This window comes from Dasypus novemcinctus, chromosome 20 (genome assembly GCF_030445035.2).
Source record: "Dasypus novemcinctus isolate mDasNov1 chromosome 20, mDasNov1.1.hap2, whole genome shotgun sequence".
In the NCBI taxonomy this organism is placed as follows: Eukaryota; Metazoa; Chordata; class Mammalia; order Cingulata; family Dasypodidae; genus Dasypus; species Dasypus novemcinctus.
In genome coordinates this window covers 18,981,507-19,000,109 of record NC_080692.1, presented here as the reverse complement: position 1 = coordinate 19,000,109, position 18,603 = coordinate 18,981,507, and the positions used below count along the sequence as shown (strand labels likewise).

The window sequence follows — 18,603 nt, the reverse complement described above, 5'->3', positions numbered from 1 at the left end:
TGAGGTAGGGATCAGAGGTTGTAAACTAGAGCTTCCTTGAAATTAGCTGCCATCTCACTGGAACCTAACTTTATTTCTGTTTTCAGTCGTGAGAAGATGAGTTAGGGAGAGAAGCTCCTGTCCTGACCCTAGTGCAGTATTTCCTCAGTCCTCTCACAGTTTTGCAGAGTTCTTGAGAAGATGAGTTAGGGAGAGAAGCTCCTGTCCTGACCCTGGTGCAGTATTTCCTCAGTCCTCTCACAGTTTTGCAGAGTTCTTGAGGCACTCATTTTCAGAGAAAACCAAGCTGTGCTGAAGTTAAACATACTGGCTTAGAGCCATTTTGCTCAGATGTTTCCTTCCATCTTTCCCTCTTGCCATTACAATCACACATATTTGCATTCTTGCACACACCAAATCACAAATGTTTCTAAATTTGTTGCAGTTTGTTTCCTGGCTATTTCCGGTTACAAGATCAAATTCCTGTGATAGTTATTCACATAGCTACAGATATATTTTGCCCTGGATTCCAGGTGATAACTAAACTCTTTCCCTCCTACCTGCACCCTCTCAGACCATGCATGCTCTTGCTAAGCACTGTTTAATGAGGAGCCATGTCTGCCACGTGGTTCACACATGGAACAAGGCACTCGGGCCACAGCCTGTCTGAGCATTCAGTAGTAGGCTGCAAAACATCTGCATAGTCTGTTGTGTTTGACACTGGAGTTGAAGTAATGTGACTAATGGCAGGTTGCCTGTGTCTACTATTCCAGCTCTCCTATGTATACATACACACATGCACCTTAACCTGACCTTGAAATAATTGCTAATTATAGAATAGTCTCCTCCAGAAACTGACGTCTATTAGCAAACCTTTTGTACACGTAGGCTGGCAAGTCTCATAGTTACTAGATAATCACATTTGGCTCTTTTCTTTGTATTCCTGTGAACTATGAGAAGGAACCAGAGGATGTGTTCCCTTTACTCTAGATTCACATCCCTTGTTATGGTACTCCTTGGTTATTGAGATACTTTGCAAAGTAGGTCAGGAGATTGTTTTCCCAGGGCAACCCATTTGCCATTCCCCTCCACTCCCAAAGGTAATGTTGTAGTAGTTACTGTGTTTTGCCCAGCAGGCAACATGCCTGCTGCTGTTTTTCAGATTCATCTGTCTGGCAGACATGTAATAATGCCAAGAAGTGCTGTTGTGTTTGCAGCAGTTTATTTCAGGGGTACTTTTTTTTTTTTTAAGATTTATTTATTTATTTATTTCTCTCCCCTTCCCTGCCCTCCCCCGCTGCAGTTGACTGCTCTCTGTGTCAATTCGCTGGGTGTTCTTTTGTGTCCTCTTATGTTCTTGTCAGCGGCACTGGCAATCTATGTCTCTTTTTGTTGCATCATCTTCCTGCATCAGTTCTTCATGTGTGTGGTGCCACTCCTGGGCAGGCTGCACTTTTTTCATGCTAGGCGGCTCTCCTTACGGGGCGCACTCCTTGCACATGAGGCTCCCCTACATGGGGGACACCCCTGCGTGGCACAGCACTCCTTGCATACATCAGCACTGCACGTGGGCCAGCTCATCACACGGGTCAGGAGGCCCTGGGTTTGAACTCTGGACCTCCCATGTGGTAGGTGGACACTCTATCCGTTCAGCCAAATCCACTTCCCTTGGGAGTACTTTAGGCGCCCAACATCAAAGGATCAGAACAGTTATCAGTTTCAGCCCTTGAGCATGTAGACAGGCATGTGAGGAGTTAAAGACCACCGTTTTACTTTTTAAATCCAAACATCAGTCCTTTTCGTTTAGCCTTCTCAAAAACTATGAACCTATATTCCTCCTTTGCCTGAATTTTTCTCCATGATTTCTCATTCGTAAATATATAGTCCTAGTACTTTATTTACAGTGGGGAAGTCACTGAAATAATATATATATTGTTATAGTATAAATAATATAATATATGTGTGTTGATATATAACCCCATATTTTTTCACCAAAACAAAAGTTTCAATTTAATTTAAGTTTGTTTTCCCATCTTTATTCACTCTTAATATCAAAGAATAAGAATTCTGTGGCCCATAGATGCTCCTCGCATTTCTGAATCCAGCAGGGTTGATGGCTTTCTGGATTCTGGTTATCTCACTGTCTTTCACCTGAACATCCCTTGCAAGGTCATACTCTGGGTACCCTTGACTGGTTCTCATGTATTGGCTTCTGTTCCTCATAGTAGCATTCTCTCCGCTTAATGCCCCATTTATCTACACTGTCTTCATCTGTACATACTTGCCTGCCTCCTGTTGGTGAATGGCCTTACTAAAGCAAGTGCTTCAGATACCTACAACCTTAACTTCCTACATAAGCACGTTAGCAGGAGATTTTCTTCGCTCACCAAGCTCAAGCCCCCAAAACTCTGCTAACTATTTACATGCCTTAGATTTAATTTGAATAGCATTTATTAGAATGCATAAGATTGGACAGGTCTTTACTGAATAAAGATTGGCTAGGTAGAATACAGTTAACTGTGCTATAGCTGAGATTTCAAGATTGATTTTATTTTAAACTTTGCTATCTTTTACAACTTTTAGGACAGATTTTTTTCTTTTCATATCTGAGTCAGGAAATAAGAGATGTTTTGTTGGAGTGATAATGCAGCATACTTTAAGAAAATTGACAATAAATTTCTAAGCTAGGGAAATGGATGTGGCTCAACCAATTGGGCTCCCATCTACCATATAGGAGGCCCAGGGTTCGATGCTCAGGGTCTCCTGGTAAGGGCAGGCTGGCCCATGCTGCAAGTTGGCCCATGCAGAGTGCCAGCCCACAGGGAAATGTTGGCCCACGCAGAAGTGCCATCCGGCATGGGAATGCCACCCAGCGCGGGAAAGCTGCACCGCGCATGAGTGCCAGCCAACACAGAGAGCTGGGACAGCGAGATGACACAACAAGAGACACAGAGGAGAGAAAACAAGAAGGTAGCACAACAGGGAGTTGAGGTGGCGCAAAAGAGTAATTGCCTCTCTCCCACTCCAGAAGGTCCCAGAATCAGTTCCCAGAGCTGCCTGATGAGAATGCAAGCAGACACAGAAGAACACACAGCGAATGGACACAGAGAGTAGACAACAGGGATTGAGGGGGAACAAATAAAATCTTTAAAAAATATATATTTCTAAGCTAAGAGAAAATGAGCTTTTGTTACTTTCAGAAATGATTTCCATCTTCCTATTTCAAAGCCTGTATATACCTTTTGCAATTTTCAAAGACACACATATACTGTAGCAAACCATAAAACCTTTCCAATTAAAAACCTTTGGAGGGATTTTTACTTTTAGAACCATGTATTTCTTTTAGTACTGAGATGTCTGATGAACATTTATCCATCTCAGTGACATCTTAAACTCCCAATGATAACTTAGTATTTACTGTTTCTCTCATTCAACCAGTATATAGATGAGAGGAATGAGAAAATGTATTGAGACTAATTAAACAAGTAATAATAGGAGGTTATCTATAAGGGAAGCTTAGTAAAACTAGTATTCTAAGTACTTGCTAAACACTATTCTGAGTAACATTGTTCTGAGTTCTTCGTTTTTTCATTTTGTTTTTGTTCCGGAAGTTAAATGCAAGACAGAGGAAAATGAAATGGGAGTTAGGATTTGGAGCTCTGAAGTTTCTTGCCTTTAGTTTTAACTAGGTTATCTTTTAATTTTCCTGAAATTTTAGAAGATTATTGACTTACCCCTAAAATAAAGGCAGCTATGTTATAATAGGTTTTTTTGTAAACACTATCGACCTCCAGCTAAGCTGCTGAAACAATATAAAGCTGCTGAAACTTTTCAGATTCTCAATGCTAACAATAAAGTTTGTTCCCTGATGGGTTTAAATAGGTATATCTTTTTATAAACTATCCTGAAGCATTGACTGCTTTACAAGTTATTCTGAGGGTGCAGACCTGCTACGTATATTTTTGCCCAGTATATTTCTTGCAGGCAAAGTATAAAATGAGGACTATTCTGAAATGTGTGTGTGTGTATATATATTTCTATATATTAGGATTAAAGATGAGTAAGGACCATAGCACTAAAAACATTTGGGAATCCATTAATTATCCTTTTGTTTGTGTTTCAGATTGAAAGCCTGTTTGTTTAAGAGGTTGGACCTCAGAGGCCATTAAGAAAAACTTGTTGAATTTCATAACCTTATGTTTAAAAACTAAGTCGGACTAAGTCTCAGATCAAGGCAAAGGATTTTATTTAGCAATTTAAGAGTTTACCTGAAGTAAACTTCAAAATTGAAATTAAAAGAGATAAATAATGGAATTTGTACCTTTTAATTCTAATACACACTTAACATAGTAATTCTGTTACCTCATGATTTAAAAAAAAATAGAGTACAGCAACATTTTATTCCTCATATCCCCATTAACTAAAACTGGATATGCCATGCCCACAAGGCATTCAGTAAATGTTTCTTAAGCAAGTTATGTAATTTTTTTAGTTTCAATGTAAGTGATTTGACATGCAGTATAGTATATAATCAGTGTAATAAAAATATAGGATTTTACTCTTATTTTTTTTCCAAAGAAATCTTCTTTCACAAAATAACCTCTATAGAAATGAGAACATAACACAAAACTCCAAACTTTTGTCGAGAGGCCTAACACTATCCTCCATCTTCCTTATCATGAAGTACAATCAAGAAGATACTCGTAATTATTGAGAGGAAAAAAGATTTTGAGTCTGAATTGATAAATTTTATTCCCTCACCACCTTTTTTACTTTTCAGAGTTTAGCTTTCTGCTGGAGGCTTTGGACAAGAATTTCCTTAGGGAATAATGTCTGGAAGTTCATCTGTTATTCTGGAACTTTCTTCATGTAGTCTTTGTTGAGAGATAGCAGTGTAATAGTAGCCCAAGTAGAAATCAAAACTATCCATTAATATTCATGCAGTTAATAATATACTGACAGCGGCAGACTTGGCCCAGTGGTTAGGGCGTCTGTCTACCACATGCCGGTTCAAACCCCAGGCCTCCTTGACCCGTGTGGAGCTGGCCCACGTGCATTGCTGATACACGCAAGGAGTGCCCTGCCACGCAGGGGTGTCCCCTGCGTAGGGGAGACCCACGCGCAAGGAGTGCACCCCGGAAGGAGAGCCACCCAGCGCTAAAGAAAGTGCAACCTACCCAGGAATGGCGCCGCAAACACACGGAGAGCTGACGCAACAAGATGACGCAACAAAGGGAAACACAGATTCCCGTGCCGCTGACGACAACAGAAGCGGACAGAGACGCAGCAAATAGACACAGAAAACAGATAACTGGGGTTGGGGGGGAGGGGAGAGAAATTAATTAATTAATTAAAAAATAATATACTGACTGTCAAACCTGTCTCTGAAGACTTCAACAGGTAGAAAGAACAAAAAGATTTTTCAGGCATTTCAGGCCAGTGAACTAGCCACAGAAGAAAAATGTAATTTACAACCCAGTAAGAAGTGCTCAGTAAATGTTAACTTAAACTAATTGGCATCTTCCAAACAATAAAAGTACCCCAGGGAAAATACCTTAAGTCACAAATAATATTCAGTACCTATCAGTACAGTCTTTATGATGAAGATATACCATATCTCTCAAAATGAGTTCCTAGATTGTGTTGCAACAAGCTAATCTACATTTAGAATAAATAAATGACATAGAAACAGTAGTATGGAAACAGAAAAGCAGGCCATGTAATTGACCGGTTAAGGGCCTTTTGCTCTGCATATCCAATCATCCTGATATTGAAAAGTCAAATGGTCCAAGAAAGTGCATTCAGACCTCATAGAGAAATGAGTTTCAGAAATGAAACCCTGTAGAAACTTCTGTTATTATCTGTATTGAACAATACAGGAATAACTCATCTGTCTTACAAAAGAACTTTAGCCATTTAACCTTACTTAAGCAGAAAGGAGGCTAAATAAACCTTCAGAAGACCACTGGTCCTCTCACCGTATTGCCATTGAATGCTGGCCTTTGAAACCTGTTTGAGAATCTAGTATATAAGCAAACAAATCCTTACAAGAAGAAATGAAACTCTTAGTAGCTAAACCAGAAATCATTCATCCCTCTTTATAATTTAAATTTTTATCTTTAACAACTTGGTAAATGTAGGATTGGGAGAATATTGATGTTTTGGCATTGTATTTGATATAAGCAAAATTGTCTTGACAAATACATTTCTTAACTTCTTTCTCTCCAGTGCACATCAGACATATAACTACAGTTCTGCACAGCTAAGGTCCTGACCGCATTTCTGATGGTTTTTGGTAGGACCCCTTGCCAGTATACTAAGGTTGTATGCAGACAAAAGATATCACTTATGGATCCTGTAAGGCAATCCTCTTTCTACTTGGCAAGTGTCACTCTTTTCTCTTAAGATTAGGCATTGGTAGGTCTACCATGTGGGAAATGAAATTTCTTTTCTAAGTGGGCTTCTCAAGTTAGATAGGGGAGAAAAGGAAGAGATAAGTACATTCCTACGTGATTGACGGGGTTAATGTGTCTCAAGAGGCCAAAGTTATTTTTTTGTGGATAGATTTGAGGATGATGTTATTTGGGCAGTTTCATATACTTTCACATAGTAAAAGCTGTAGTGTTTGTTTTTTTCATGTTTTTTAAGCCATTCCCTTTGACAGGAGAAGAAAGGACAGACCTCCTGGCCATTGCATGGAATGAGTTTTTATCCTAGGGCGGGGAGAGAATCAAATTATTTTTTAAGTTTTCAGTTAGACTTTGAAAAATTTCAGAGTACAAAAGTACTATCATGTTAATGTATCAGCTGCTTCAGCCTTGCAACCCAGATATGGCATTTTTATAATGTGCAACTATATAAATACATATTCCCTAAGAAATGGGAATAAGTTGCACAAACCCAACGGAAATCCCAAAAGTGATTTTTTAAACAATATCTGTAAAAGAAGATAAAGAATGCCAAACTTAAAAAAAAAAAAATGGGAAAGGACATAGGACTGCAACACTTAGAGTCATGGGGCCTGTGGTGGTAGAACTACAACTGGACAGGGTAGTTAATGAAATGCAAAGTATACATGCATTTAAAGGAATAGTGCCTTTAAATTGCCTTTAAAGACTGCACTTTGGAATTCTTTCTGTATTTTCTACAGTGACTATGAAATAAAATGCAGGTTTGGTTTTTTTTTCCTGTAGAGGTTAGTGGTACTAGCGTAAAACTATCCAACTTTCCCACCCTCCTGATCCTCCGCTTGATTGAAACAATCTCTGCCGTCTGTGATTGGCAGTGTTGATGTGCTTGTCAGAGATAGGAGATGCCAGCACAGAACTGGTATGTTGAGCCCCTAATTACGGGTCTCTTTCAGAGCCCATGAACCTTCCACAGCAGCCCCTTAGTGTTTAGCCTTTCTCCCTATAGACTTGTATGTGAGTTTAAAAAAATAAAAGTAATGCTAAATTGATTTATGTTTTCTGGTTTCTCTAGCCAGGCCCTAGGTCCTATGTTACATTGTGTTATGTAAGAGTCTAACAATATTCCTCTTTTTTTCCTGTTTTTTGTTCTCTTAGGGGAGAATCTGAAAGATTCTCTTGAGTAAGCCAAAGAAAAATTTAACTACAGAGCCTGGCTTTTCACTCTCTTTACGATACTTATTTCCTGGAAATAGTATAAGAAACAAAGGGAATATGGTATATTTATTATGCAGCCATTAAAATCATATTTTCTAGGAATAAGTAATGTTGTGAACAGCACTTAAATTATAATGGTAAATGCCATTTATTGTACACTGGATGAATTGTATATTAATATGTATCAATAAAACTGATTTGTTAAATATATATATATATAATGGTAAATGAGAAAACAATGTATCAAGTAAAATGTGAGGATGATATTGTTAAAAGTTGATGTGTGTAAGTTCGTAAAATGACTTGGAAGAAAATCATCAAAATATTGCAAATGATTATTTTTTGGTGATAGAATATCTATAGGCAATTTTATTTCCTTTGTACTTTTTCCCAAATTTTCCAAGGTAAAATATGTGTTACTTTCATTATTTAAAAACCATAAAACTTGTCTTGGGTTCAATCCCCAATACCTCCTTAAAAAATAATAATAGTCTTTATTCATTTAAAAAACTATTACAAAGCAATAAAGGAAAATGGCAAGAGCAGTTGTCTGAGGGAGCCAGGGAGGAAACAGTGTCACTGTTGAAAGTAATACCAGGCCTTGTATTGGTTGACCTGAAGATTATTGAACTCCTCATTCATTAGGTAGGTCAAAAGTGTGCTTTTGATGAATAATGCCAGACTGGTGACATGCAACAGGTGCAAACCTCTGTCTTGGAAGCCTTGAGAACATTTTGAGATTTGCCAGCATTTTGGCAGGACTTTGCATTCTTTCACAGCTGCTCTGTATCAAGCAGATGCTGCTCTAACACTTTAGTGCTCTAAGATGTGAGATCTTGCCTGACTCTCTTCCTAAACACCCCAGGCTTTGACCAACTACTAAATACCTTGCCAGAGTATTGTCACAGAAGCTGTCGAATGAAATTCTGGGGCAGAAGTCAGCAGTCATTTAGTGTGCTTCCAGGGGGAGTTAAAGGGATAGTTATTCAGGGTAAAAGGAATAGAGAAAAAGCAAATCAGAGCAGGTCTGTTTTTCACGAAAAACATAGAACCAGTGTTACAACTAAGAATGTCAGAGTCTTTGGCTATGAGTCAAGTGTTTGGTATTATATAAGGATTTATCCATCACTGTTTAAAAAGAATATAGGATAGCCTCTGTGAAATTAATGAGGGGAGCTTAAGCCAAGATGAGGCAGATTTAGTAATGAGTTCACTCATCACATCTCTTGGCCAAGAAAAACATGCACCTTCTCTAGAGGCAGAATTTTTCTTCCATTCCAGGAGTTGAAGGAACACATGAAGTATATGTAGTCAAAGCTTTCAGATGAGCAAATTTCACTAGCAGTTTTTGTCTAATCTCCTCATAAACAAATGAAAAGAGAAATTGTGAGGTAACTAGAATCTTTCTGTATCAGGAATGTCATCTCTGTAAAAACAAGTTAGCCCTGTGCTTAATCTTCTGCCTAGATTCAGCACTTTTGTTCTCAGGTTGATAAACTAAGCCAATATTTTCTCCCTATCCCGCCCCCCCCCATCCCAAATGGTGGTTGGATGTGACAGTATAAATGTGCAATAGTATGTGGGACTGTTTATAATCCTGATGATTTCATTAGAGCTTTGGCCTTATGTCAGTTTTCTTTGACTTGGGAGACATCAAGAATATTTGAACTTCTCATTGTAGATTGACCTTGACTTTCCTCATTTTTTTCCAACTCAGATCATCCAGCCCCTCTTAGAACTTGACCAAAATAGAAGCAAATTAAAGTTGTATATTGGACACCTGACAGCCCTCTGCCATGATCGAGACCCCCTGATCCTTCGCGGACTCACTCCACCAGCTTCCTATAACTTGTATGATGACCAGGCAGCTTGGGAGAATGAGCTGCAGAAGATGACCCAGGATCAAGTAAGTCTCTCATGTGCGCTTTCACAAGAGCCTATTAAAATTCACCAGCGATTTAGACTGATGCATTAGAAGCCACCTTGGAGAGTTCAGTGTTTAGATTCTTAGAAATAGGTAACTGTTCAACAGATAATTAGGAATTACCTTTTGAAGGAAGTGCCACTTTATTCTTCCCTCAGTGTAACTTGCTCAGGTATCAGAAAAGGGTGGTTTAGGAGAGAGTAGATTGAGGACAATCTGTTAGCATGCCATAGGTTGTTACATAGACATAATGGCCATGAATAATTATGGCCACTGAAGGAAAGTCTGAATTAAGAATATTTAGATAAGGAAATTTTGACAAATCAGCAGCTTGTATCTTTGCTTGTTTCTAGGGAACTATGGTTTACAACATACTTTATGATTTTAAGTAAAAGAACCATTAGATGGATTAGCTTAGGTTAGCCTCCTATACTCCATTTTTGTTTACGGTTGTCTGTAATGATAACAATCATTCTCTTTTCTCATATATGTGATTTCTAATTCAATAAAGAAATGAGAAATCTAGTCTGGAGACAAAAATCATGAATAAAAGAAACAAAACAGGATGAGGATAGGGATATTCAGTAAATATGGAAAGTGAAAGAAAGAAAAATTGAGTGAACACTGAGAAATAAGAAATAAAGAGAGAAATGGAGAGGGAAGTTTTTAAAACATCAGTTCCAAGCTCCTTTTGCTCCTGGTTTATCAGTAGAGGTTGAGGATACCCCAGCCCTTTACAGACTAAAACCAGACCAACCAAAGAGCTCTTTTTGCTCTTAATAACCACATAGTGATGATGCAACTGAAAGCCCACCAGAAATAAGCACATGACTAGTTCATTTTAGAGACTTCAAAAATTTTGCACACCAAACAGTGATGTATCAGAATTTAACTGACATTAAATTGTTTGTAAAATTGTTTATCTTTAAAGTGGAAAAAGTTCTGTATTTCAAATATGCCTGGATAGACTTAACAGTCCTTCTAGGAGGTGGGGTCAGGGGGACCAAAATCCTAGGGATGAGACCAAGCATAGAAAATTCCAAACTAAGAATTTTTCAGAAAGTTTTGAGTGAATGAAACCAGGAACTCATTAATAGATTCACCGTTGTACATTATATTACAATCAAGCTACTGCAGTCATCAAAACAATTTTGCTCATATACATAATTTCTGTTAATACTGTCATGTTTCCACTTGATTGAGAATGTACTTCAGTTACTGAAGTTATTCTTTGAGGTGTGTAAAATTATATCTTCTGCAGTATTTCCTGGGATACAGATGACTTAGGGGGCTGGGGAAGACACAGACACACTCAACAGCCATCTCTCAGCCCTCGCCTGCCCCCACTTTACCCTTGCTAACCACCTTCATTTCTCCTCTTGCTTGTTTGCATGCAAGTATTTGTTTCCACTCTTGTTTGTTTGTGTACAGGTGTTTCATTTGTTTGCATTTATGCTTGTTTGCAGGCAGGTATATTTGTATTTCACCAGAGACAGGCAGGCATACAGACTAGATGCTTGCCAGGGCACAAAGGTTGCTCAATGGCAGAGCCACCTTCCCCTGGAGTGTATAAAATCCCAGCATTATGGCAGTGCAGGTGTCCCTCATCTCTTGACACAAAACAAGGTATGCAGAGCTGTCAAGCACTTGGCCTCCATGGGAGACCAGCCACAATTGGTCCCTCATCTTCAATGTGAAGTGGGGCATGCAGAGCAATCATCCACAGACCCTGACCTGAGCAGTTGGCCGTGGTCAGCTCTTTTACCTTGCCCCTTTGAACTCTTTGCACCATATATGTAATAAAGCAGTCATTTTCTGGGAGTCTCTTGTGTACCTGAGCCTGTGTTCCCACAGTGCACCATAAGGTAACTCACTCTACATTAGGTCATCCAGAAAGGAATACAGCAGCTACCACCACCTTTGGTAAGTTTCTCTGTAACCACTACAGATTAGTGGAGAAGTCAACCAAATTTCTGCCTCCATAATATCTCAAGTAATAGTTTAAGAGAATAATGCAGGACATTGACAAATATGACCTTTAACAGTACAAAATGATTTGCCTGTGAAAATATAGTGATCAAGCTTTGACTTTAGTCTTTGAAGTCCAAAACGTGAGATATGAGTCACTGCTAAATATGTGTATTACTTTTTATGTGTATGTTTTGTTTGTGTTTTTGTGATATAGAGCTTTCTGTTCCTAACATCTGTATTATTCACATCTGTTTCCCTAGTGGACTTCTGTGCCACTATGCATCATCTAACACCATCCCCAAGATAGAGACTTGTCTGTCTTGTTCAATACTGTATCCTCTATACGAAGAACAGTGTGTAGCATATAGTAGCTGTTCAATAAATATTTATTGACTAGGAGAGACAGAGAGAAGAGGAAAGAAGGTAGGCAGGATAAAGTCTATGTTTCTTATATCATACACGGCCTTCTTTCATTTGACCTAATCACTAAATGCATTCCTCTTCTAACCCTATCCTTGAAACATACCAAACCACTTACAGTTTTTTTTTAAAAAGAGCTGGACTATTTCATACTACTGTCATTTGTTCATACTGATCCTTCTGCCTGGTATGCCCTCCCCTCCCTCATCTCCCTGAAGAATGCCTAAATTGGAATCTGTGAAAACTCATCTCAGAATTCATTTCTTGCATGCATTCTTACCTGAAACCCCAGGGAAAATATGCCACTCCCTCTTTTAGGCATCTCTAGTACCTATAACACTTGTTTTTATTTGTTTTCATATCTAGCTTCCCATTCTAGGCTGCCTGCTTGTTGAGGGAGGAAACCATATCATTTTCATCTTAAAATTAACACGATACCAGGTGCTCAGTACTTGTTCAATAACTTAAGTGAATAGGTGAATTCTAGTAAATTCTGCAGTTTTGTAGTTTATTTCATAAGGTTTTCATATTTTGATTCTTATTTCTCCAACTAGATTATAAATTTCCTTCACTATCAGAACCATGTCATATTTCTAAAGTACCTAGCATAGTACAATGAATGTAGAGAATGCTTAGCAAGACACTTTCCTCAGTACCATTGAATAGCTTTGGATAGTCCCACTGTTGATATAAGAAATCAGTGTAGAATATTCTCCACTCTGAGTCTTGACCCTATAATTTGTAACACCTGGTTTATTATAGGAGTCTTAAAAAGTAACCTTACTTCTGAAGATTTCCAGAATTGCTTTGTTTCCTTTGCCATCTTACAGGCTAGCTATCATACTAACCCAATTTGTGGATTTTTTTAAAAAATTTCTTTCCTGTTCTATAGTTTTTTAAATTTATATATATTTGAAGCTCTGTTGCATGCATACATATTAAAAATTGTTATATGTCTTCTTGATGAATTGACACTTTTATCATTATACAGCATTCCTCTTCAAAGATAATATTCCCTTTTCCAAAGTATGCTTTGTCTGATATTAATGTAACCACTCCAGCTTTCTTTAGATTAGTATGTGCATGGCAAATCATTTTCTGTTCATTTGCTTTTAAGATATCTGCCTTTATATTTTTTAAGTGAGTTTTTTGCAGCTAGCATATCCAATTGTTCAATCTTTGTCTTCTGAAGTGTTTAGACCATTTGTACTTGCTGTCATTATCAATACACTTGGATTAAAGCTATCATCTATTTATTTTCTATTGATTACATCTGCAATTTGTTACCTTTTCCTCTTTCCCTGCTTTCTTTCAAATTAATTATATATTATGGTCCCCACTAGTGGCTTATAAGCTATACCCACTGTAAAGCAGGAGGTCAAGCCCAGGAAGGTTGACCAAATACTTTGATATTCCATAGATGACCACATGGGAGCTCAGCATCAGTCATACCTTTATTACTTATAAATATAACCTGGTGGCGGCAGGCCAAGAGAACCTCTGCCCACTTACAGGACCCAGTGGTGGCCTCCATGCCATGCTCGCCTCATCAGTAGACATGGTTGACTTTTATAAGGTTACAAAGCAGCAGGACACAAGGGTTACTAGTTAACAATTACCAAACCTCCTGATTATTACCACAGGTGTTCCTCCAATCCTTACATCCAACTCCCTGTTTATGAGGGTCAGGTGGTTGGCTAGACCAACCCGTCCTCCTTTCAGGGCCTCAGTTCACAGAAAGGGCATTCTACCTTCGTTTACCCTATACCCCATATGCTTTTTTTGTTTTCTTTGTTTGGGTTTTAATGATCGCATTATGGTATATAGTATACATCTTTAACTTACCATAGTATACCACTTCATGTGTAGTATAAGAACTTTTCAATAGTGTACTTCTATTTTCTATGTCCCAAACTTTATGCTATTTTTATTTCTACATGTTATAAGCCTCACAGTCCATTGTTACTGTTTTTTTCTATTTAGAAAGTCTATTACATTTTAAGGGAATTTTAGAAAAATAATGTCTTTTGGGAAGTGGTTATGGCTGAACTGATAGAGCGTCCACCTACCATATGGAGGGTCCAAGGATTCAATACTCACGGCCTCCTGACCCGTGTGGTGAGCTAGCTCATGTGCAGTGCTGCCGTGCACAAGGAGTGTCGTGCCACATAGGGGTGTCCCCCGTATAAGGGTGCCCCATGCGCAAGGAATGCACCCTGCAAGGAGAGCTGCCCCACATGAAAAAAGCGCAACCCACCCCAGGAATGGCACCACACACACGGAGAGGTGATCAGTAAGATGACACACACACAAAAAAACCAACAGTTTCTCAGTGCCACATGACACTCAGTGAATGGACACAGAGAGCAGACAATGGGGGGGGCGGGGAGGAGCAAGAGGGAAGGGGAGATAATACATAAAATAAATCTTTAAAAAAAATGTCTTTTATAAATACTCATATTTACCATTTTCAGCACTCTTAAATTTTTTTGTTTAGATCCAACTTTCCATCTTATTTTTAATAAAGTAATTGGTTTTTTAAGCAGTTTTATTGAGATATATTCTCATACCATAGTCTATACAAAGTGTATATGGGTTTTAGTCTAATCACAATATTGTGTATTCATCACCACAAAACATTTTAGAAAAATATCATTACTCCAAAAAAGAAAAACTCCACACCTCTTAACAGTCACTCTCAATCCCCCTATCCTATCCCAGCCCTATTGGATTAGTCTGCCAAAGGGGTGCTGATACAAAGTACTAGAAATCTGTTGGCTTTTATAAAGGGCATTTATTTGGGGTAAAAGCTTACAGTTACTAAGGCCATGAGAAGGCCAACTCAAGGTACCATAAGAGGTACTTTCTCACCAAAGTCAGTTGCCACATGAGATGGCAGGCGATCTCTACCTGGTCTCTTAGGGCTTCCTGTATCGGTCTCCAGCATAGGACTGGTTTCTCCCTGGGCTTTCTCATCTGCTCAGCTCCTCTGTTCCCTTCAGCTGCAAACTGTCAGGCAAATGGCTCATCTCTCCCTGCCCCAGGATCAAACATGACAGAGCTTTCTCTCTTCCTATGTGTCTCTTGAGTGTCCATTTATATCAGCCCACCAAGGGGACAGGAACGCATCCTGAGACAAAAGCCCTAAATTGATTTTACCGAGTAAACGTAAAACCTTTGAATTTAAAACAGTCAAAGGGTATCACACCCAGAGGAATAGATTAGTTTACAAACATAATCTTTCTCTTTTGGGGATTCATAATTTCAAACTGCCACATCTATATAACCACTAATCTAATTCCGTCTTTATAAATTGATTTATATTTACATTTTATATAAATGGAATCATACAATATGTAGTACTTTGTGTCTGGTTTCTTTCACTTAGCATAATGTGGGGTTTTTTTTTTTCTGCCTGCTATTAATATCTTGTAACATTAACTTACATTTGTTCAGTTTCAAAGAAAAAGTCTTGTATATGCAACATTACCCATATTCATATTTCACATGAGGTTTTACTATGCTGTATAGTCCCATGTTAAATTTTTTAGCTTTCCTTCTAGTAATATACATGACCTTAGACTTTCCCTTTCAACCACTGTCATACCCATATAATAGCACTGCTAGTTACACACTATATGTTGTGCTTTCACCTTTTTTATTCATTTCTCTTTTTTTATAATTTTTAATTTCTCTATTAGTTACTTGGAACAGTATTTTTATGTAAAAATTAAAGGGATTACATATATATATTTTTTAAGATTTTATTTATTTCTGCCACCCCCTCATTGGTTACACTTGCTGTACCTGTTCTTCTTCCTTGTTTCTTTAGAAGTCACCAGGAATCAAACCCAGGACCTCTGATGCAGGAGGGAGGCACCTAATCACTTGAGCCACCTCCATTCTCTGTTTTGTTGTGTCTCTCATTGTACTTTTCTTCTTGTGTCTCTTGTTGCATCATCTAGTTGCATCAGCTTGCCACGCCTACCCATTGTACTACCTCACTGTCTTCTTTAGAAGGCACTGGGAACCGAACCAGGGATCTCCCATGTGGTAGGCAGGAGCCCAGTTGTTTCAGGCACATCTGCTTCCTGTTTTGATTCTTGTCTCTCTCCCATCAGTGCCTTGATAAGCTCTGTGAGGGCGGGACACATTGTCCATCTTCTTCCCTGCTGTCTACCTGTGCTGAAGACAGTGCATAGCAGAGCCTCCAGATGTTTCTGAATTCCCTGTCACAACATCCTCTTTCCTGCCCACCACATCTCACACAGGCACATACATTAGTATTTAGCTCTGTCAACATGCTTCACACCGGTTTCCTCTTTAATCCTGTCTGTTGCTGTTTTTCCTTTGACAAAGGGGAACCTGTCTGCCTCCTAAATCAGGGATGTGCTCAGAACCTCCACGCAGGTTTTGGAGGCTTTCCCAGCACACACCCCTCAGTTTTATGCACAGGAAACAGCACTTCCTTGTTGAGGAGCACCGCCACAGGGCGCGGCGTGGTGTTGCGGTCGGCTGCAGCCATGTTGTCTCCGTTGGGTAGGGTCAGACTGCCATCAGTGCTGTCCTGCGCTAAGGCGGGGAGAGAACTTATTCATTTCTAAAGATTAACAACCTTTTGCTTCCATCTGTTTTATTCCCTCTGCCTGAAGAAATTCCTTTTAAATTTCTTGTAATACATGTCTGCTAGTGATGAAATCTGTTTTATTTGTCTGAAAAGATGTCTTTTTTTCCTACCTCCTTTTTAGAAAGTCTTTTTCTCTGGGTATAGTTTTGTATTTTAATACTTTAAAGGTGCTGTTTCATTTTCTTCTGGCCTGTATAGTTTCTGTCAAGAGGACTGCTATAATTCTTTTTTTTTTTTTTAAGATTTATTTTATTTATTTATTCCTCCTACCCGCCCCCCCCCCCCCCCCCCCCCGTCATTGTTTTGTGCTCACTGTCTGCTCTCTGTTCCTCTTCTTTTTAGGAGGCATCAGAAACCAAACCCAGGACATCCCATGTGGGAGGGAGGCACTCAGTCACTTGTGCCATGCACCCCACTCCCTGCTTGTTGTGTGTCTCATTATGTTTCCTCCTTGCTGTGTCTCTTCGTTGCATCATCTCACTGTATTGTCTTACTGTGTCAGCTTGCCACACCAGCCCATCACATCAGCTCGCTGTCTTGCTCATCTTCTTTAGGAGGCACCGGGAACCCAAACCCAGGACCTCCCATGTGGTAAGCAGGTACCCAGCTGCTTGAGCCACATTTGCTTCCCTGCTGTAATTCTTATATCTTTTTTCACCCCCTATATATAATATTTCTATTTTTTCTGGCTGCCTTCAAAATGTTATCTTTATCTTTGGTTTTCAGCCATGGGACAGTCATGTGCCTTGCTGTGTTTTTCTTATATTTTTCCATTTTGTGGTTCTCTGAGTTTCTTGCATCTTCTTGTTGTCTTTCATTAATTTTGGAAAACTCTTGGCCTTTATCCCTTCAAATGTTTCTTCTGCACATTTCAGAAGGAGTTCTAGAACTACAGTTACATATTTGATAGTGTCCCACAGCTCTTGGATGCTTGGTCTGTTCTTCTGTGGGTTTTTTTCCCACTTTTTTTTTTTCTGGTTAGGTTTTAGTTTGGATAATTCCTACTAATCTATCTCCAAGTTCCCTTGCTTTTTTTGTGCATCTCATAATTATTTACTAAATGTTAAATATTGTATAAACAATAGAGGCTGAGGTAAATACTATTTATGTCTGGAAATAGGCATTCCTCTTCTTCTGTCAAGCCATTAGCATGGGGAACTGAATCAGATGTGTCAGTAGTTGAGCTGGGTTGAGGTTTTGTTTTTGCTATAGTTACCTTCACTGCACCACGGGCTTTAAATTTTCCAGTTATGGATTGCCACTATCATGCTTAGCGTGAGTTCTGGAGTGCCTGTTTCTCTCAGCTTTCCCACTTTACTCACCTTCCAGCAGGTCCTGCAGGCCTGTGCTACCCTTCATGCTCTTGACCTTGTCCCAGCTGTTGACTGCTCTTACTTGTTACTCAGTGCAAGACTGGTGAAGGCAAGGGTGGTTTCTCCATTCTTCTGCTCCAATCTCAGTCTCAGGCAGCCTCAGTCTCAGTGTTCGTGCTCCACCCCCAGCAACAAACAGCATCAACCCAGGGCAGGGACTATACTGCAGGTAGATGTCCTGCCCCTTCTCATAGCAGCAGACTTCTGCTTTGAATCAGTTCAGAATCTTAGGGACTAATAGACTTCCTGTCTCTTCCTCAGTGACAGATTGCTTTTGCCTAGTGTCAGTACAAGAGGTAGTGTGGGTTTCTAGCCCTGTCTTGTGACAGCTGTGAAAGAGGGGCCATGAGGATTTCCTGCTTTGCCAACAGCAGACAGCTTTTCTTGTCGAAACGGGATCAGGCTCTAGGCACAGAAGTGTTTCTTGCCCCTCCTGGGCACATGGTTTTTGCTTCATGTAAGAATGGAGTCCAGGATACAGGTGGATTTTGTGTGCCTGTCTTCTCATGGTAGCCAGTCACGACCTGTACTCTTGGCAGGGCCCAGAACCTGGACAGATTTTTCCAGTAGTCCTGGTCTGCTCTCAAACTTTCGCAGGGCCTCCGTGCCTGTGCCATTGAGGGAAGGCACTTTCATCTTTCCTGCTCTGCCCCCAGTCTATCTAACACTCTGTGGAGGCTCGGA

At 39.4% G+C, this 18,603-nt stretch overlaps 1 protein-coding gene across 24 annotated transcripts in view; it reads left to right on the top strand.

Annotated features, from left to right (window-relative positions):
- ERC1 (ELKS/RAB6-interacting/CAST family member 1) overlaps window positions 1-18,603 on the top strand; it is a 661,999-nt gene that overhangs the window by 595,558 nt on the left and 47,838 nt on the right. For all 24 annotated transcript variants that reach the window (XR_011646640.1, XR_011646637.1, XR_011646639.1 and 21 more), the window contains one exon: window positions 9,322-9,510. Coding sequence is in view for 17 of the 24 variants with exons in the window: in XM_058282535.2 (XP_058138518.1) it covers window positions 9,322-9,510 (189 nt within the window). In the remaining 7 variants the exon portion in view is untranslated. The remainder of the gene's footprint in view (window positions 1-9,321; window positions 9,511-18,603) is intronic.